At 37.8% G+C, this 20,861-nt stretch overlaps 2 protein-coding genes across 2 annotated transcripts; one reads left to right on the top strand and one right to left on the bottom strand.

The window, feature by feature from the left end:
- The first annotated feature begins 1,129 nt into the window (after positions 1-1,129).
- LOC129755305 (inositol-trisphosphate 3-kinase A) lies at positions 1,130-2,715 on the top strand. The gene has a single exon (XM_055751733.1). It carries the CDS (start codon positions 1,280-1,282, stop codon positions 2,042-2,044), a length of 765 nt encoding a protein of 254 aa, XP_055607708.1. The 5' UTR covers positions 1,130-1,279; the 3' UTR covers positions 2,045-2,715.
- Positions 2,716-5,035: 2,320 nt separating this feature from the next.
- On the bottom strand, positions 5,036-20,600 carry LOC129754672 (transmembrane protein 53-B). Its single transcript, XM_055750860.1, has 4 exons — positions 19,877-20,600; positions 6,092-6,452; positions 5,876-6,019; positions 5,036-5,821 (listed from the first exon to the last, which is right to left on the bottom strand). Exons 1-4 carry the CDS (start codon positions 20,098-20,100, stop codon positions 5,645-5,647), a joined length of 906 nt encoding a protein of 301 aa, XP_055606835.1. The 5' UTR covers positions 20,101-20,600; the 3' UTR covers positions 5,036-5,644.
- Positions 20,601-20,861: the final 261 nt, after the last annotated feature.

Here is a 20,861-nt window from a genome sequence, read left to right as displayed (position 1 = left end):
CTGTCTGGTTTATCGATATGTTCATATTGCGTCATTGAGATCCGAACAGCTGCGGGAGAATGCGCAAAAAAGACACGTGTTTTCTAATCGAACATTGATTGAATTCAAGAGGCGTGTTTAAACTTTCCACAAAAAAAAACCCTTGATTCAAAATTAGGGAAAAAATTGTTTCCAATAGTTTCGACTCAGGCGTGCGTTTTACAACAATCTTCCCCCAAAAAATTAGCAAATTTGCAATTCTGAGGCTGACCTACGACTATACATTCCGAATCAGGGAAGAATTTTCGAGAGCACAGTATTCTGCTTTGACGCTGTCGTCTTAGAAAATTTATGATTATTACTTTATCAGCAATTTGGAAACCTGTCTTGGAATGGAACAAAATCAGCAATATTTTCTATTTGTCTTCTAACACTTTGTGTAGGATTGCGTAGGATTGCGAAAATTTGATCAGTCCAGATATTTGGGAACCGGTTAGTAAATGATTAGATTTCGTTTTGGTTTCTAAATTCTGGAAAAAATAACTAGCAAAAAATATCTGGAATGCCAGATAAATATGTAAATCTAAACAAAAATTTGTGGTTGAATTTCAACTTAGAATTTGCAATCGAAACTTGATTTTCTCCAATTTCCATCAATGATTATGATTTTTTGACACTTAACTATCACCATTCAATCTATTCTAACCTTTTCTTGCGACATTTTATTTGTTGCTTAAGACAATTAAACGAAATATTGTAAAATAATTCTTATTTCTGGGTTCTGACGTTCAATTAATCTTTGGAACAATGCATTTTTTTTCTGAATCTGAATTCTGAATCTAAATTTTCAATCTGCTGGATCAAAGCAATCGAAAGATTCCCTTTGATTCAATCACTGGACAGTGGTTAAATTAACAGGAATCTTTCGATTGATTTGATTCGGTAAAATGATTCAACCAAATAGGCTGACAACACATATTAAAGTCCAAATCTGAATTCTTAATCCGACTTCTAATCGGATCTTAATCAGCGTTAGTTATGATTGTTAAATAGTTTAAGAGATGAGACCGATGATTTAGTTATAAAATGAATCTGAATACAAACCATAACTCTGCAAATTTCAAGGCATTAAGTAATGCCAGCTTCGCCTGAAACTATGCAATCTTTTTATACGATCAATACTCGAGCTTAAACGGATGAGAAGATATTTTAAAATTTAATATTCGTATTATTCTCATTCTAATTTTCTCTTTTCCCTTGCAGTATTGCGCCGCTGGCCAACGGAATCGTGCGAAAGCGAATGGCGGGCCCGAACGATGCCGAAGTTCAAGCGTATCGGCTGCTGTCCTGTGATTCCCATGCTGCTAAAGTGGTGCCCAAGTTCCTGGGGGTGCACCAGATCGATGGAGAGCACTTTATCGAGCTGCAAGATCTGCTGCACGGTTTTCAGGATCCGAACGTGATGGACATCAAGATGGGTTTCCGAACATTTTGCGAGAACGAAGTGACGAATACCACCCTCCGGGAAGATCTGTACCGCAAAATGGTGGCCGTGGATCCCAGTGCCCTGACGGAGGAAGAAAATGAAAGGAAAGCCATCACCAAATTGCGTTATATGTTGTTCCGGGAAAATATGTCCTCATCGCAGGAGAAGGGTTTTCGGATAGAGGCGCTCAAAAAGCGGGGCTGTGAGCCAGTGACGGATATGAAAACTGTAAAATCCGGACAGGCCATCCAGCACACCATTCGAGGGTTCGTTAACGAGCGGAGGAATGTGGCCAAGGACATTCTGAAGCGGTTGAAGCAAATGCGATCGAACATTGAGAAGTCGGAATTCTTCCAGCGCCATCAAGTGGTTGGAAGCAGCATTTTTATCGTTTACGACGACCAAAAAGTTGGTGTGTGGTTGATTGATTTTGCCAAATCGCTCCCGTTACCAGAAGGCGTCAAAATAGACCATCGAAGGCGTTGGGTACTGGGAAACTGCGAAGAAGGATTGCTTTTTGGTTTCGACGAGCTGATACGAACCATGGAAGACACCTGTCGGTCTCTGCAACGTCGATGATACTGCGACCAATTTGAAAAAAGGAACATCTTAAAACTAGTCAATTGTCGTGTCAACTGGGGGAAAAATCGAATATTCGAAACCACTACAAGACTGACTTTATTGGCTGCAGCCAATAATGCTTTACTAGATGCTAAAAAACAAGCGATTGTTCTAGTTAGTGAAAAGTGTAAATAATAAGCCGAATTCAAACAAGGATATCTCACTTAAAATCTAACACGAATATTTACTTAATGCTTCCATGCAAAACATTGCTGGACAAATTTTCCATATTGGAAAATAGGCTAACAAAATTAGTGACACTTCAAGTGCAGGGTTTAAGTAAATAGTTTTAATAGCGAAAAAGCTTCTCAAGCAACTCGGAACGTGCAGGGCAGGTCAGATATTTGTGATAAAGTGCGCCGATCTAGATAATCAGATAAAATTTTGTTATGCACATCAAGATATTTTCTTCGACCATTAAACAACAAAAAACACACCAAACGCAAAATAAGCAGGAATTTGTGAAGACTTGTCGAAAATGGTGTACAGTTATCTCAAATCAAACGAAATCTTGTAGTAAATAATTGTGTAAAATCTTAATATTTGTTATTTATATGCATGAATACAGCAATTAGTTCGTAAGGCTATCTACAACCGAATGTTGTGAAAAATAAAATAAAAGTTATTCAAAGGCGAACATGTTTGATCACTTTTTCCCAACTGACGAAGACCAAAAGAAGAATGTATTCTCCTGACTGGTTCAAACTGTACTTGCTTCACTGTTAGTCATAGTTCGTTGGGCCGTATATCAAAAGGCCGTAGTTCATCAAGCCGTTGTTGGTTATCAGGCCGTCTGGGTCCCAATACTATGATAGGTCGTAAGGTCACATTGGTGATCAGCCCGGCGAGTCGTCAAGGAGTCCATCGCCAAACCATCGTAGATCGTTGGGTCGTCGATGGTCTCTAAACCGAGGTACGTCGTCAAATCGTACATCATCAGACAGTAGTTAAGGCCGTCGTAGATCGAAAGACCGTGATCGATGTCAAGCCGTCAGAGTGTCAAGACGTAATTCCGTAGGTCGTCTGGATGCTGGCCGTTAGGTTCATCAGACGGTAGGTCGTAAGACTCGATCATCAGACGATCGATTTTCAGACCGCAAGGTCGCCCGATCCGATTGTCGGTTCATCAAGTCATAATCAAGCCATATGTCGTCGAGACGAAGGTCATCAAACCGAAGGTCGTAAGGCTGTAGAATTTTAGCTCGTCAGGCAGTAGGCCGTTTGCTTTCCAGGCAGATGGTCTTAAAGCTTTATGTCGTCAAGCCGTTGGTCAATAAACCAAAGATCATCAGTCTGTCACTAGACCGGAGAATAACAGACCGTAGGTCTTCATGCCGAAGATCTTAAGGCCAAATGTCGTTACAGGTAGGTAGGATCGTAGATCGTTAGGTCTTAAGCCGTGGGTCATCAGGCCGTAGATCGTCAGGTCGTAGAACGTCAGGCCGTAGGTGGTCTACCCATTGGTCGTCAGGTCATAGGTCGTAAGACCGTAGGGTTTCTACCATTGGTCGTCAGGCCGTAGGTCGACAGCCAGTATGTCTTCAGCCCGTAGGTCGTAAGGCCGTAGGTAGACAGGCCGTAAGTCGTCTGCCCGTAGGTCGTCAGGCCGTAGGTCGTCAGGCCGTAGGTAGACAGGCTGTAAGTCGTCAGCCCATAGGTCGTCAGGCCGTAAGTCGTCAGGCCGTAGGTCGTCAGGCCGTAGGTCGTCAGGTCGTAGGTCGTCAGGTCGACAGGCCGTAGGAGGTCTACCGATTGGTCGGCAGGCAGTAGGTCGTCAGGTCGTCAGGTCGTCAGGTCGTCAGGCCATAGGTGGTCTACTCATTGGTCGTCAGGCCGTAGGTCGTCAGGCCGTAGGTCGTCAGGCCGTAGGTCGTCAGGCCGTAGGTCGTCAGGCCGTAGGTCGTCAGGCCGTAGGTCGTCAGGCCGTAGGTCGTCAGGCCGTAGGTCGTCAGGCCGTAGGTCGTCAGGCCGTAGGTCGTCAGGCCGTAGGTCGTCAGGCCGTAGGTCGTCAGGCCGTAGGTCGTCAGGCCGTAGGTCGTCAGGCCGTAGGTCGTCAGGCCGTAGGTCGTCAGGCCGTAGGTCGTCAGGCCGTAGGTCGTCAGGCCGTAGGTCGTCAGGCCGTAGGTCGTCAGGCCGTAGGTCGTCAGGCCGTAGGTCGTCAGGCCGTAGGTCGTCAGGCCGTAGGTCGTCAGGCCGTAGGTCGTCAGGCCGTAGGTCGTCAGGCCGTAGGTCGTCAGGCCGTAGGTCGTCAGGCCGTAGGTCGTCAGGCCGTAGGTCGTCAGGCCGTAGGTCGTCAGGCCGTAGGTCGTCAGGCCGTAGGTCGTCAGGCCGTAGGTCGTCAGGCCGTAGGTCGTCAGGCCGTAGGTCGTCAGGCCGTAGGTCGTCAGGCCGTAGGTCGTCAGGCCGTAGGTCGTCAGGCCGTAGGTCGTCAGGCCGTAGGTCGTCAGGCCGTAGGTCGTCAGGCCGTAGGTCGTCAGGCCGTAGGTCGTCAGGCCGTAGATCATCAGGCCGTAGGATTTCTACCATTGGTCGTCAGGCCGTAGGTAGACAGGCCGCAAGTCGTTAGGCCGTAGGTTGTCAAGCTTCAGGTCATCAGGCCGTTGGTCGTCAGGTTCATAGGTCGTCAAGTTGTAAGTCAAAGTTTGTCGGGCTGTAGGTCGTAAGGTCGTTAGATCATTAGGTCATTTGATAGACTGTCCGGCTCTTCTTAGGGAATTCTCTCCATTCAGGCCGTAGGTCGTCAGGCCGTGGGTTGTCAGGCCGTGGGTTGTCAGGCCGTAGGTCGTCAGGCCGTAGGTCGTCAGGCCGTAGGTCGTTCGTAGGTCGTCCAGTTGTAAGTCAAAGTTTGTCGGGCTGTAGGTCGTAAGGTCATTAGGTCATTTGATAGACTGTCCTGGCTCTTCTTAGGGAATTCTCTCCATTAATTTGAATAAAAACTTCTTAGTGGTGCTTAAATTTATTCATGTCGTATCTCAAAGATTCAACTCGCAACAAACAATCTTCTGTAGCATTGCAGTTTAGTAACAACTAATTTGTTGGACAAAATCAAGGGCTTCTAAGAAAAAGGCATATATTGTTTTGCTTCCGATGAATATCACAATAAATTGTTAATATTTCTCACCAAAAAAACGGAACTGAGACCTTTCTCGAAGTTCCTTCGAATGTAACTAATACTTTGAGTATATTGGCTGAATGTTAAATATTCTGTGCGAATGGGAAAAAATGATCATAACATACTTTGGGCAAACCTTAATTAGAAACTTGTTGAGCGTTTTGTTAATTCTTTGTGCAGAAAATTATGCTGAAAGGAAGTTTAAAGATTTTGTTTCTTATTTATTGACTACTGTTTGATCAGTATTCTAAAATTGAATTCATCGCTAGTTTAGGAGCTAGGTTTTCACGGGTTACCCTGTAGTAGGAAAGTGGGTAAGAATTGTTTTATTTTGCTAACTCGTTACTCGTTTTGGCTTCGAAGGCTTCCTGATTCTGTTGTCTAATGATCTTAGAATCGTAACCAGATCGATACCTACAAAAGTGTATATAATTTAAAAGGAATTCTTAGGAATGATATTTTCCATAATAGAGTGTTAGGCAATCGTTGATAAATTTGCACACGCTGTAGATATACTGCTGTGGGTGTCGAATGTAGTGTTTCACGTGCTCCGATCGATCGAAACATATCATCCGCACATCTGTCCCAATGCTTTGACGATAGGCGGCAAACTTTTCGATATCCTGTAATGAGAATAACTAAAAACGGTGTACTCTCAACATAAACATTTATCTTACCGTGTACGGAATCAGTAGATCTTCTTTGGAGTAAAGGTATAACTGAGGCCAACAGTTGCTTTCAAATTTCAGATTGTGCGAAGGATTCGTTTGTACTTCATATCCGCTGGGTCGTATAAAATTCCACACGTAGTTGTAGGCATCCTTGAATGAAAACCGAATGAAAACCCTTTACACACAGTGATTCCAAATTGAACTAAGTTCTTTTGCTCTTACCACTACAGTCCACGCCAGGATCATCGAAATTGTCAAAAAACTGGAAACCAGAAAGTTTCCCCAGCGTTCCCGTCCAAAGATGGCTGACACCGCTCGAAACAATCCTAACATCCTCCGATCACCGGGCGCTGAATCGAAAATCATTCCACAAATCTGAATCGGTTTCTTGGACATCCGGTTGGCCAGCGCTATGTGCTGGTACAGGAAAGCTCCCCCGTTGGAGAACACGTGGAATATCAGTGGATGGCTGTCGAAGTTCATATCGTAGATTAGTTTCAAGATCTTTTCCCCGATCTGGATCATCCCGGCTCGCTTCCAAAAGAGGGTTTCTACCGGGGCCGTGTAGCGGATTGTTATGAGTCTGAAAATAAAGCAAACATGAAAATACAAATATATTTGAATACATTCGGGGTCATATGTAGTTAAAAACTGTTGACCCATCCAAATGAATTTTATTTATTTAAGGCACCCAATTCAATCTGCACTAACCAACAAACCATCCAACAACCATCGATTACTCTACTAACCTGGTTTTATTAATGACTTAATTTTACACTTTCTGTTTGAAGCCCTTGAGATAATACAAGTTAAACAAACTCGTTGTCATTCCACAATTGAATGAGACAGCTTCATTTGGTGTTGGTAAAGCATACCCTTGAAATGAAAATACCTCTCTTGTACCCTGATAATTTGTTTGGCGGTAGCTTGAATCATCTTTCCATCTTCAAATGATACATGTAAAATTACGTCTAGATTAAGAACACCAAATTTGCATGTTCATGAAAGTTAGAGACCAAAGTTGGATTTTGCAGTTTCGCTAGAACAATTTTTTTCCATAAAAACATGAGGCTTGTTGAGCGACCCCTTAGTGTAATCCAAATGAGCTAAAATTTGGCCTGGGACAAAGGAATATTTAAATAAGGTAGTGTCGAGAGCCATATTGGATTTTTTTTTGTGACGTCACAAAAACGAATGTATCGAAAATTTATATGCGAATGGCAGAAATTTCAAAGAAAAACATATTTTAGAACAAAAATGAATTCCAATTACATTTTGATTGTGTTGTAAGACCTCTATTTCACTATGTTATGAAATTTTCTGGTCCTTTGAAGATTGCATAATGTTTTTTTCTCATTTTAATAATGAACGCAATGTCATCTTGAAGCTAAAACGTTCAAAAACGAAGATAAAATCAACTTTTAAAAAGTCTAGCTGGTAGTTATTGAGTGTTCAACTGATTGTCATGATTTTTATCCAATCGGTTTACCATATTCAATTCTTATGTAGAACAATTAACATCAATTGATTATTGTTAACTCGATTTACTAAAATGCGAATAAATAATTGTGGTTTTATATAAAAGTTTGTTTTTTGATAACTTTTTTGTAATAAGGATCTTAAACTGCACTGACTTGATCATTTTCATGGAAGACTTTGAACTAATTTTCAAGTTTTGCAAATTTGAGTAAGGAAAATCCACTATTTTTTCAAACTTCGATGGTCTATTTCATACAAAAATTACTCGAAAATCCATCTTTTTTCGTACCAATCTTGAAGAGCAAGAATCTTTCTAGAATAACAGGTATTAAAAGTGGAACATTTCCAGCAAATTCTTCAAATTATCAACGAAAAAGGCAAATTTCCTAGTAAATTAACAGATTTTTCGTGATTGTGACGTCGCAGTGTGTACTAATACTAAAGCAGGGCTGCCTCGACACTACTTTCTTTAAATATTCCTTGGCCTGAGACCTTCATGGCAAAAAAACAGGATTACAGAATCAGGGTCTGGATCCTGCCTAGATCAGAATGCGGCGGCAAGATTTAAGATTCAGGAAATGGACCAAGGATTCGGGGACAACGATTCATAATTTGGGATCAGGATCCAGTATGGATATGAATTGAGGGTTTGTAATAAGGATCCGGAATTGTAGGTAAGAATAAGCATTTGAGATCTTGATAACCATCAGAATCCGTGTTTGAGGATAAGGTCAGAATTCAGAATCAAAATCAATTATATGAAACAAGACCCAAGATAATGATCGGGATCGAAGACCAGGATGAAGATCCAAGACAAAATTGTTAGATCAGAACAGTATCCACAATCCAGGATTGAGATTAACGCTCTAGATCCCATTTGTTTTTCGCCGGAACATTCACAGAAACTTGGTTATATGATTACAAACATATTTTGTACCACGGAAAACTTTATATCATATGAGAATTTTTGTTTTTTGATAATTTTTCAGAAAATAGCCTAATAACAGGGGCTATGGAACTAGACGTTCTGTACTTTTTCGTTTTTAGTTTTTACAAACTTCAACCAATTTTTTCTGAATTTTGAAGCTTAGTAATACTGAGCCATAGCTATATTTTTATGAAGTTTTTGTATAAATTGTTCCACAAATGACTGAGATATCTTAACATATATGAAAAAAATGTACATATTTTTCGAATTCTTGTCGTACTTTCCAAGCCCCCTTTTCACATAGATGAATTTCCAGTTTTCTCTTGTTTTTAAGCTTCTCTTAGCTGTAGCTTTTAAAAACTGTATATCAAACAGTTTTCACAGGTATGAGTTATTAGTTTACCGTATTTTGAAAGATTCTGCGCAAAAAGTAAATGAAAATAATGATTGGCTTTGGTGTTATGCCGATTCAAGTAGACCCCGTCTAAAAGCGGAGTTGAGCAGTAGATAGTTAAATATCAAGAACATTGTTTCAAGATCCTGGATTAGAATCAGGATCAGTATAAAAAACTAAGATCAAGGATCCAGAATTCTAAATTAAAAAGATTGTACTATCTAGGATAAAGATTACGATCAAAACTCGGGAACGTGGTCTAAAATCAGGATCCGCAATCATGATAAATGATCAGGATTTAGGATCAGAAATCATGGACTGTGGTCAGAATCCAGGACCTAGAATATAGGGGAAAGGTTTCCTAAATGGGCCTATCGGGTTAAATGCGCCTAGGGCCGTTTGACGAAATGGCTGACAAGACAACATATCTAATTAATGCATTTTGAGGGTAATACGCTTTGAACATAAGGCAAGAAAAAATTTTATGAATAAGCCAACGCAAAAAAAAATTAAAAATTCATGCAAGGTTTTGAAACCTTTTGATGTAATATTTTGACTTTTAAAATTTACACGTAAAGAAGCTCAAAACAAAAAGTTGGGTGGTTTTTGAATAAAATTCAAATGAACCTTTGAAGTAAAACAAATTTAGGCTTTTACGATGGTTTCATAATGATTAGAAAGGGGAATAAGAAAATGTTTTTTTATGCCCCCATCATGTTTGTAAAATGCCACTATCCTAGAATAACAGATTAAATAGAATAAATGTATGATTTTTATCATAAATCGAATCGAATTTAAGCTCTAATTAACACCATTGGAGAGAATTGAAGATCTCAAAACAGATTTGATAAAGTTTTTCTTATGGATGAACTGCCTTTATAATATGGCAACCCTAACTTTTGTTTTATTCCATAAAATTATAAAAGCAATAGATTTTTATAAATCAAATTTTGCCTAAAACATAAATAGACGCATTTAGCCCTCACGGTTTGAGGTTCCGCAATTTTGACAACAGTTATAATAAAATTTATTTCTTTAAAACTAAAACATGAAAATTACTCTAATGTATGGAAAACAGATGTCTGCTCGTGTGTATATAGTTTTTGTGCACATATTCGATGAAATATTTGATTAAATCAGTATTCTGCTTAATAGGCGCATATAGTCCGCTCCTCCCCTGCATTAGTGGCAGCGAAAAGAGGTCATGTCGAATTTCCAAAACCAATCATATATAATTTGAAGATTGGTCCAAAACTGCCTTGTGAAAAATTTCAGCTCAATCGCACTTGATTGAGGGTCTGCCACAAACGGTGCAAGGTTACAAATCAGCCAAATCAACATTTTACTGTTGTGGCCAAATGACTTGAAATGCACAAAAAAGTGGTATTATCAGAAAAAAATGATCAAAAATCGACTTTCTGGGACTTAAAAGTATTTCGTAAGTGGCTTTATATGATTAGTTTTACAATCAATAACAAATTCACCCAAACAACATGTTAACCATTTGAACGTTTATACTTGTATATCGTAAATATAATTATTTATTAGAGTGAACCATTCATTTTTTGAAAAGGATGGTTCTAAAAATAACTAAGAACCCAAAAATACGAAAAAAAATCAATTTATACCCTTCATTTCATATTATTATTATTATTATTATGAATGATCCCGCGCCGATCCACCGGTGCATAGGGCCGTGGTAAAAGACCTCCACTGTTGACGATCCGGAGCCAGCGTCTTCACCTGGTCCCAGTCAAGATTCTCGTCGACAGTTCGGATTTCAGCGGCAAGGCTTCGCCGCCACGAGTTTCTGGGTCTACCTCTTCTTCGATGTCCTTATGGATTCCAATCTAGCGCCTCTCTGCAAATCTCGTTTTCATTTTTTCGCAGCGTGTGCCCAATCCATCTCCACTTACGTTCCCGAATCTCGATTTCTAGCTCCCTTTGGCCGGCTCCCCACCGGCGATGTAGTCCCCATTCGAGATCAAGTTGCCAGGCCACCGAGCGCAGATGATATTCCGCAGGCAGCGGTTTACAAATACTTGCAGCTTTCGCGTCGTCACCGCATATGTGCACCAAGTTTCACACCCGTACAGCAATACGGATTTGACGTTTGAGTTGAAGGTTCGGATTTTAGTCCGTAGAGAGATCTGGCGTGACCGCCAGATGTTTCGGAGACTCGCAAATGCAAAACGGGCCTTTCTGATCCTTGTTTCGATGTCTTTTCTGGTACCACCATCAGGCGTTATCTTGCTACCAAGATACTGGAAGCACTCCACTTTCTCAACCTGTTGATTTCCATCGACTTGGTCTTTCCGACATTGATTTTGAGACCTGCTGGCTTGGAGCTTTCGGTGAGGTCGTCGAGTTTGCTCTGCATGTCCGGTTGTGTTTGGGCGAGCAAAACAATATCGTCAGCCAGGTCAAGGTCGTTCAGTTGCTCTATTGTCGAAGGATTCCACGGCAATCCTCGGTTCGGTGCACAGTCAATTGATCCAGTCAGAATCTCATCCATTACGATAAGAAAAAGTAGCGGTTATAAGATACATCCTTGTCTCACTCCAGTAGTTACCGGGATTGGTTCGGACAAGACACCGTCGTGCAAGACCTTGCACAAAAATGCCTCGTATTGTGCTTCGATGAGATGGACTAGTTTCTCTGGGACCCCTCGTCGTCTTAGAGCAGCCCAAATGTTTTCGTGGTTAAGTCGGTCAAATGCTTTTTCGAAATCAACGAACACCAGCAGAAGAGAGTCCTGGAATTCGTTGATTTGTTCCAGTATGATTCGTAGTGTTGTGATGTGGTCCACACATGATCGTTCGGATCGGAATCCAGCTTGTTGCCGTCGGAGTGTAGCGTTGATTTTCTCCTGGATCCTGTTCAGGATCACTTTGCAGAGTACTTTGAGGGTTGTACAGGTCAACGTTATGCCTCGCCAGTTACCGCACTCTGTCAGGTCTCTTGACTCTTTTTTCTAATGTTGTCTCTCACCTTTGTTTTGATAAATGGCGTTTATAAGTATTCAAATCGTCAGTTTTTAGTCCAATCGATCATTGATAACTGATGAACTAAAAAACCTACATGAAAATCAAAAAACTGTTTTTGAATCTCATAAGAGAGAAACAGTATTAACCTATCAAAGTGGAGGAAATATAAATACAAAAATTTCAGTTCTTTTTAAATCGTCAAAAACTACAGCAATTGGGCGTTATCCAACTCCTCATTCGTACCTATCGGAAGAATGCAAAAGAGCGCAAAATTTTGCTCCCATAGCCTTCAAATCAAGGGATCGCAATCGAGAAAGAATTTTTTGCATTTAGAATGGTAATGATCAAAATTCCACAACTGATTCACAAATTACAACAATTTGCAACATTAAGCACATTTTCACTCTCTCTGAGCACTGGTTTCTCTCATTTTAACTCAAACCTTCTAATTCTCTCTAACAAATTGGCATGAATTACAACAACTTCAATCATCGGCTGCACAATTTGTGTGATCATTGACGTATTTTTCCCCTTCATCTCAGTTCCCTGCTTCAAATCATTGCCAGCGACAATATTTTCGAGTTCTCTCATTGGTCACTGGATGTCACACTGGATGCACTGCTGGTTACAGAGAGAACATGGCGCTGATTTTCTCACTAGAAACCCAGCGCGGGATTTTCTATCATATCCGATTAAAACTGACTTCAGACGACATTTTATACGATCTTTTTACTATGCATGTGGAGTTCGATTCGCAACACCATTGTAAACGACTTCAGTTGTCATTTATGTTACGATTTCATGTTTGTTGAGAAATATCAATAACATCTTTCGTCACCAGGTTGAATTGAAGGTTTAATTCTTAATCTTCATAAAACGGAAATTTTGACGAAATTCTAGATTTAAAAAAAAATGAGTTTTTGAAATTTTAAAAACCATCAGTCAAATCATATTGCAGCTTTCAACAAGTTAAAATCTTGAATATCAAATACTCACAATTTCTTTCTTAAATGATGTCAGAAAAAGTTTTATTTATGCTTATAAATTTCAATTTTTAAAAATTTAAAAATTCATTTTATCACAACGTTGTAGCTCTAAAGCAAGAATATCTGGGCAAAATCGGAAATGATGATTGAATGAAGGATTCATTCTAAATCAGCTTTACGTTTTCATGTACGCACTAAGATCGCAATTATTCTGCTCGGGATCATAATCTCCGTATTACAGGAAAATAGCTCAAATAACTCTTGAACTGTCAAAAAACAAGAGTTTCTCTGGGCCACGGCGAGATAGCTAACTGAATCCTGCAGTACTCTATGTTTTCTGAAATTCTGAGAAACTCTTTCTCGAATGCTCAGGATCTCGAACACATTCAGGACATCGATTCCACAAATTTTCCAATTCCAATTCCAATTTTCCAGTGACAAATTTTCCAATATCATGAAATATCGGATTAAGCCATTTTTTGCCCACGGAATCATGCAAAACCACCTGCAAATTACAGAAGAAAAGCATTTCGATCCTACAAGTGAATTTGACAGCTATTTTCCTGAATTGGCCTTAACCCCGTCCATAAGATTGTGCACAACCTGTAAATCAACCGTTTTTTGCATGTAAACTAAGGTTGCCAGGTCCTACCATCCGGGCCTAGCAATTCCGGGCATTTTTTCAAAAAAACTTGGCACAATCCGGGCATGGATTTAAATTTTTCAAATCCAAAAACCGGGCAAAATTTAGGTGTTATTATATATAAAAGCAAAGAAAAAATGCAAAAAAATCGAAATTAATATTTTATTAATGTAATTGCATATGTTTAGGCGAAATGCACTGTATTTTTCTGGAGAAAGGAAACGCACTGGTTTCTAACTTAAAAAGGGTTTGTATTTTCTTAATCACTCTATTTACAAAGGTTATTAGGAATTTATCACACTTCAAAGTTATAGGAATGATATCTTAATATGGATTAACACATTCTTAACTAGGCGGATATTTACTTAACTTCACGGATTTGTTCTTAAACGATTAATGTAACGCGCACGGAATTAGAAAGGTAACTAACTCGCCACGCCACGTGAGGCTCTTTATATAAGCGCTTCGAATGTTCTGGAATGATCGGGACGCTTAAGATCCGAATAATACAGATTGTTCTCGAACCTTCTGATTTGTAGAATTCCAGAACATTCTCAAGCACGTGGAAGGAAATCTGGATTAATCTGGAACAATTTGTACAGGAACATTCTGGATCAATAACATTCTTCAAGCTGATGTAAAATTGGCTTGAACAGCAGACTTCCAACAACTTTTTGGAACACTTAAATATTTAAAGGTTCATAAAAGTAAATCAGCGAAATTATTTGAAAAAACCGTTGAAAATTTCTAAACCGATAACCGATTTTGCTGAAACGTACTCAAAAACTTTTTTTTTTTTGATTTCTTTGTGAAAATTGTTAAAAAATCCGGGCAATATCCGGACTTTTTTCACGATATCCGGGCAACCGGGCCGGACCGGACTTTCTCGAAATTTTTCATCAAATATCTGGGCAAACCCGGATAAAACCGGGCAATCTGGCAAGCTTAATGTAAACCCATACTTTCTTCAGTTTCTCGACTGTCTTCACTACCTTAGGTCGTTTAAGAAGGTGCTGTTTCATAATCGCCCAGTACTTCTCGATGGGACGGTGCTCCGGAGTGTTGGGAGGGTTGAACATTTTCGGCACGAAATTGACCTTACTGTCCGCATACCACTTCAGCACGTCCTTGAAGTTGTGGCATGAGGCCAAATCCGGCCAGAAGATTGTTGGAACGTTGTGGGCCTTTAGGAGAGGAAGCAGTCTCTTCTGGGGGCACTCTTTCATGTACACCTGTCCGTTCATCGTGTCCTGGGTCACGAAAGGTGCACTCCGCTTCTCGCTTGCCAAACCAGGAATTTATTCGCAATTTTGGACATCTTCTGAGTGCGGACATGCTCCGGAACGCTGAACTCATCCTTGGCCGTGAAAAACAGGTTGCCGGGATCTGTTTGAAGTCAGCCTTCACATATGTTTCGTCTTCCATGATGCAGCATTCAACTTTCGTCAGCATGTTGAGGTTCAACTTCCTGGCACGGGTTTTAACGGACTTGCTCTGCTTCTCGTCGCGATAAGGGGCCTTTTGTATCTTCAACGTTCGAAGCCCAGCCTTAGTTTTTGCCTTCTTGACAAACTGTGTTGTACGGAATACTTTTTCCTTCACTTCTGGGCTTCCGATCGGTGTTCCTAGAACCGCTTAATCACTCGCGACACCGTGGAATTCGTGATTCTCAACGTTTTAGCGACGGAACGATGCGAGAGATCCTTGTTCTCGTGATGACTGCGCAAGATGTTATCACGCACGAGCTGTTATTTCGACTCCATTTCCGCGAGTTTTGATCACAGGACTTTAAAACCTGGGGGAGGAAGACTGAATAAAAAAAGGAAAAAATCTTTCAAACGTCAAATTTCTCTCATCAATCTACCGACCAGTGCGAAGGTTCAAAATTTTACTTTCTTATTTAGAGATTTTCAATAAAACTTTTTTGGCGCTGAAAAGCACTTGTTTAATATATAAAAATGGAAGCGTTTTCTTTGTAACAACATCACGTATGAATGGTCGGTCGTAATGAAGTGAAATTTGGTATCCGAGGGTTTTTCGGGTCAGAGATAGTTTGTATAATAGTTTCAAGAATCTCACTTTTTATGGAAGGGGGGCTCCTAAATAAAATAAACTAGAAACGGGACAAACCCCGAACAACTTGAAGACGATTTTCATGAAAACAGATTCACGAGCACGAAAAGTTATAGAACTGTAAACATTTTCCAACGATTTATTAGGTAACGGGCAAGGCCGTGCGAACGGGGGGGGTTTTAGGGGTTAAACCCCCCCCATGGAGATTTTTTTCAAGTAAATTTTCAACGTAGTAAAGGGAAATTACTTGATTTTATAAGGTGTTAAAAAAGTGTTAACAAAAAAGTCAGAATTTTTTCTCGCCTCCGGGGGATATGGAATATATCATTTTACGAAATTACATATATGCCGTTCACGATTTTAAACTATTTTTCAATTGTAAATTTTGATTTGCCATTTAATCAACATTTTGTATTGAAACTTTAAACTAGACATTCAAATAAACTACCTTTTCTTCAGAATAGGGTTTCATTTAGAGGTGTACCGGAATAAATTCAGAGTTTGAAACCAACCATTTAACCATAAAAATTAATTCCTCGAATACTTATTTTATACATTAACAAGTCGGGAGCCATGATGGTCATCAGAATCAGCGAAACAAAATCTTAAACCTAGTATCCTCTTCTTAATTACTAAAAATTTTGATTTACAAAACATCGTGCTGGTTTGAAATATTCTTCTTGATATGAAATAATTTCAGTCTAAATTTAATTTTGTGTTTCTTGTTCTTCTAAATACTCAACAACACATTCAAAAGCGATGAATAAAGTTTTAAATCACATTAAGTTTAAGATATTTTTAAAGCAAAAAACTTATCGTTTTGTAGGTTTGAACAAATTTTGTTAAATAAATTAAATTTTTTTTCTAAACTTTATTAAGTAATGTTGGGGATACTTGCAATGATATCTTTCCAAATTTTTCTAAACTTTGGAATTTAACTTTTTTAGATCACATATCATCATCTTTAAAATATTATTCCTTAATTAAATAAATTAAATGATAAACAAATTCAGAATCAGATTTTTCTTTAACGTAGATTTGCTATTTTATCAGTTATCAATGATTGATTTCACCTAAACTGATACATTTTAAAGCTTATAAAATCCACATCCATATCCACCTAAACAGTTATCTATTAAAATCTGTTAAAAAGTTTTTAAATTTATTATAAAAAACTTCTTAAATGTAACAAAACTTATCATTTTTTTCATATTTTGTTTTAATTTTCAAATAAATTTACTGAATTTTATAGTCAAACTGTATAAAGTTAATGAACTATTTTTAATAAGTTGGTTTTTGTTTTTCTAATCCTAAATTTTTGTGTTCCGAAAACATAATTTTATTGGAAGCCTTTGAAACTTAATTTTTAATAATAATTATATAGTTTCCACCTTCTGTCCTTTCCAGGACCCCATATTCCAACTGAAAAGGACAAAATAATCAGAGCCTGAAATTTTAAACTTTAAAACCTTTGATTGAAAATTTATAAACTTATTATTTTATAAATTTATAATTTGCATTTCTTTGATTTTCATTACATTAAATAATTTTTTTTATCGATCATGATTTTGAATTTATTTTTAAAAAGTTCAAAAATTTTTTGAAGCAGCAACTTAAAAATTAAATTTCAATGTACCATGTTAACTAAATTTGTATTAACTTTGTGCTTTTAGTATTTACAACAAAACGCTCATTTTATCAATTTCTCATCCATCATTTCCCAATCTGTTATTTGTCAGTTTAACTGAACATTTTGCATTATAAATATTTGAAGCTATTGTTTTGAAATTCAGAACTTTTTCTAGCTTTTAACAACTGGATAATTTTTAATATAGAAAAGGGTTTTATTATTGACTTTGATCACTGGCAGTCTTGAAATTAAATTAAATATTATCTTTTTTTCTCCTAAGTTCAAAATGGTTTTTTTTGTAATCGCACATTTCAAATTGGATAATTTTTTTTTCAAATTCAAGATACTGCAGCGGATTTCTTTGATCAATCCTTCCACAGAAAATAAAGAAACGAGATGTTAAATAAAATGAATAGTAAAAAACAATCATTATCATTTTTTTTTAACAGTTCTTAATCATGGTTAATTTTTAACCTGATCTGACATTTCTTTGAGAATTCAAATTTTTTTTTTAAATCGGGTGTTATATTTTATGTATTCTATTTCTGTGCATTTATTCTTGTGCCCGAAGCTTTATTCGAAATTTTGATTTTCATTATTTTCTGGTGTTTCGGAAATATTGATGAATGACTTACCGGAAATGGCATTCTTTTAAAACTTTCATCCTGATTTGTTTTGAAATTTTGATTTATTTTATCAGTAAATTTTATTATTTTTGAAGTTTGTGTGATTATCAGAAGTAAGACAATTGTTTTGATTTCAATTTCCTACTTAGTTATATCTTTTTGCTATTGTTATTAGTTTTTGCTAAATTTGAATTTTGAAAACCCCCTCATGGACAGGTCCTTCGCACGGGCCTGGTAACGGGTAAAACGAAGTTTACCGGGTCAGCTAGTTTTGCATAAAATAATCATTTAATTTGGTTTGTTTCACTCTGGTAAATTCTTGCATGTTCAGGTATGTTAAGTCGCTCAAATTTCGATGAAGTTTTTGAAGCTGATAAATAAAAATTGTTGATCAATGGTTTTTCTTAAAAATAGCTTAAATAACAGATTTACATTTTGGGTAGTTCCCATGGACCAAACAACATTTTTATATAGAGTTCAAAGTTTATATTTACGACAGAGTTGACAGACTGGTATTGGATAATCTAGCTGGTGTATTCGATTTCGAAATTACTTTTGAATCTGCAGCAATCATCTCAGAAGAACCTAAACACCTGAGTTACATGACTCGGCTACACAAAATTGTTCATCTAAAGTTAAAATTTGAACGATTACAAATCTTTTCTACAATTGCTGGTTTTTGCCGAACAGTAAAAAAACGATACAGAAAACGATACAGCGAATTTTAGTTTTCCTCCCCCAGTTTAAAACTTGCAGGATGTAAACAATGCACTATGAACTAAATCCACCGATATTTTCATTAAATTATACCCAACGGTTAAAAAGTTAGAGCAATTTCAAAGTGTGGCAATTCCATCGTGGGCACTCTTTACAGGACAAAATCGTCCCGACCACAAGCGAAAAGATATCAGTTTATGACGCCATATCACCAGAACTAAAGGTGATAGACAAAAACTTTCTGAATTCAGGATCCAAAATTTTCTAAAATCAGTCATTTAAACATAGGCACCAAAAATGCTGTTCCCTTGTGTAGTATTCGGTATAAAGAATTAAGTTGCATGAAAATTCTTAATGATAATAGTCACTTTAACAGAAAATATGATGTTTTAAAATCGCGATACTAGCAAAATAGCAGTTTTTTCAATATCCTTTTAATAAAATTAGTTATAATTAAAAAAAAATCGATATTAATATCGATTTTTGGAATTCTCATACTGAATACTGATTTTTTCTGGCTTAAAAATACCGATTTTAATGTGGCATCACTGTTTGTTGGGCGAATCACGCTTGGCTTACTAATGTGTGGTGGTCGATGCAATTCAATGTGGTACAAAAAAGGTGATGAAAAAACACGCACACTATTACAGAACTCGTTATTCAAAAAGTAAAAAGGTAAACAAAGCCTACGTCACTTGCCAGGATGTTTATGTATCCTAGGCAAGCATCGTAAACAGCAGCAGTTTCTCTAGTTCTCGCTGGCACAGCGATAATGGTTGTTTGTTCGAAAATGCAACTGACGTCATGAATTGGCATGGTTACAATGTTTACAAAAAAAAATTTTACTAACACTAAGCACGGGATTTCCATCGCCACCTGAGATGTGTATATAGGTTGGATGCAACTCTATTTGTATCTACCACTTCATAGCAGTTGGCCCGTGCTGAACAAAAATTTTATATGTGATGATAATGCTTCTAAATAATTCTGCCCGCTAATTTTCACCATCTTTCATTTCTTCTAACTTTCCATCCATCTTTAAAATTCCATCATCTTTAGATATCCCTACTAGAAAGGACATCACTTTTCACCGATAACCCTGTAAATTAAATAACATAAAGATTTTAATATTTAAAAAAAAGTTTAAACATGCTATTTTATAAGTATTTATCTATTATTGCTGGTTTAAATTTTTTTCGTGTAATTTCCAGTACTTTTCTGAACGGGGAAAAACAAAATATAAACTTCTATAACTTATTTTTCAGAAGTCAAAATTGCTCAAAAAGTTAAATTAAAATCTTTTTTTATTAATATATTTGCAAAATTCCAAAGTTTTTAAAAAAAATGTTGCAGATATTGTTAAAATAAATTACCCTATTTTTAAAACTTATTTCGAAAACAAGAGTTGATAGAAAATAAATCCCGTCGCATAATTGGTTTCAGCGCACTCAAATTCATTGAAATCAACTCTTATATTATTTGCTCTTTGGAAAAATGTCAATTTTGGTGCCATGTGTAATTTTTGCTGCAAGATAACAACTTACCCTCGATCTTCGTAGATCTTGGAATACTTCATGAGGTACTTGTCCTGACATCCGGCCCATCCCAGCAGCAGCACGATCGGCACATTGGTTTCGTTGCAAACAAACACGTAGTCCGATTCCGCTCCCTGGGCCTCCGTTCTGAAGTTTGGCGAGGGGAATTTGATAAAATATTCCAGCCCATCGTTCATCGGGTAATCGTCCACACGGCTGTAGGTGGCAGACATTCCCACAATCGCTTTTGGTTCGTTCCTAGCTGCCGATTTTTTTTATTCCTCAAGAATCTGGAATGATTGCAGATTTTCCTTCCTGATTTTGTAGCTTACGAAAGCAATCGACCTTTCACTTCATAGTTTTAGGAACACACAACAATTCGCACTTGCTTGCACCACTCTGCTCCACTTGACCAGCTGATAATTTTACATCAAAAATCTGCAGCAAACTTTTTTTTTTCTCCCCCAGTGGAATCAATTGGTTGAATTATACAACATTTTACAACCTGCTTGAAGCGAAAATTTCAACTTCAATGATGAAATTTCAGCGTCTTTTGATTTTTTTTCCGAAAGCGGAACAAAATAAGCTTAGCGAATGAAAACTTAATGAAACAACTTTAAAAACTTTTAATTTTCTATCCCGTAGTACCATCAAACTCAAAAACAACCACTTCCAGGAAAATCGACCAGGTTTTGCTCTCGAATACAAGTGCTAAGGTTTTTTTTTCTCGTTTTTCAATTTTTCCAGCCAGAACCCGAAGGCCAGAAATGAACACAAGTAAACACAAGTGGGGTAGTTCCAATGAATAGAAGTTTTTCCGGAGAAAAGTATGTATTGGTTCCACCAGCGAGGCTCATGCGCAAAGCCGGGAACACGTGTACCGGCTTCGGTTTGCCGGCAGTTGAGATTTTGTTTAACTAACTGCGTGGACATTGAACCAGGGAATTTGACAGGGTGGTTTATCTAAGTGTTCGAGGAGAAGATTTATTGCTTT

The sequence above is a fragment of the Uranotaenia lowii genome, chromosome 3 (genome assembly GCF_029784155.1).
Source record: "Uranotaenia lowii strain MFRU-FL chromosome 3, ASM2978415v1, whole genome shotgun sequence".
Lineage (NCBI taxonomy): Eukaryota > Metazoa > Arthropoda > Insecta > Diptera > Culicidae > Uranotaenia > Uranotaenia lowii.
This window is presented reverse-complemented; position numbering and strand designations above follow the sequence as displayed.

Bases quoted from the DNA above. Each gene is read 5' to 3' on its own strand.
- LOC129755305 (XM_055751733.1), top strand. From the start codon at position 1,280: ATGGCGGGCCCGAACGATGCCGAAGTTCAAGCGTATCGGCTGCTGTCC.
- LOC129754672 (XM_055750860.1), bottom strand. From the start codon at position 20,100: ATGTCTGCCACCTACAGCCGTGTGGACGATTACCCGATGAACGATGGG. The intron at 6,453-19,876 runs GTAAGTTGTTAT...CTTTATTTTCAG, and splicing joins AAGATCTACGAAGATCGAGG to ACTCATAACAATCCGCTACA. The intron at 6,020-6,091 runs GTAAGAGCAAAA...TTTTCATTCAAG, and splicing joins TCCTGGCGTGGACTGTAGTG to GATGCCTACAACTACGTGTG.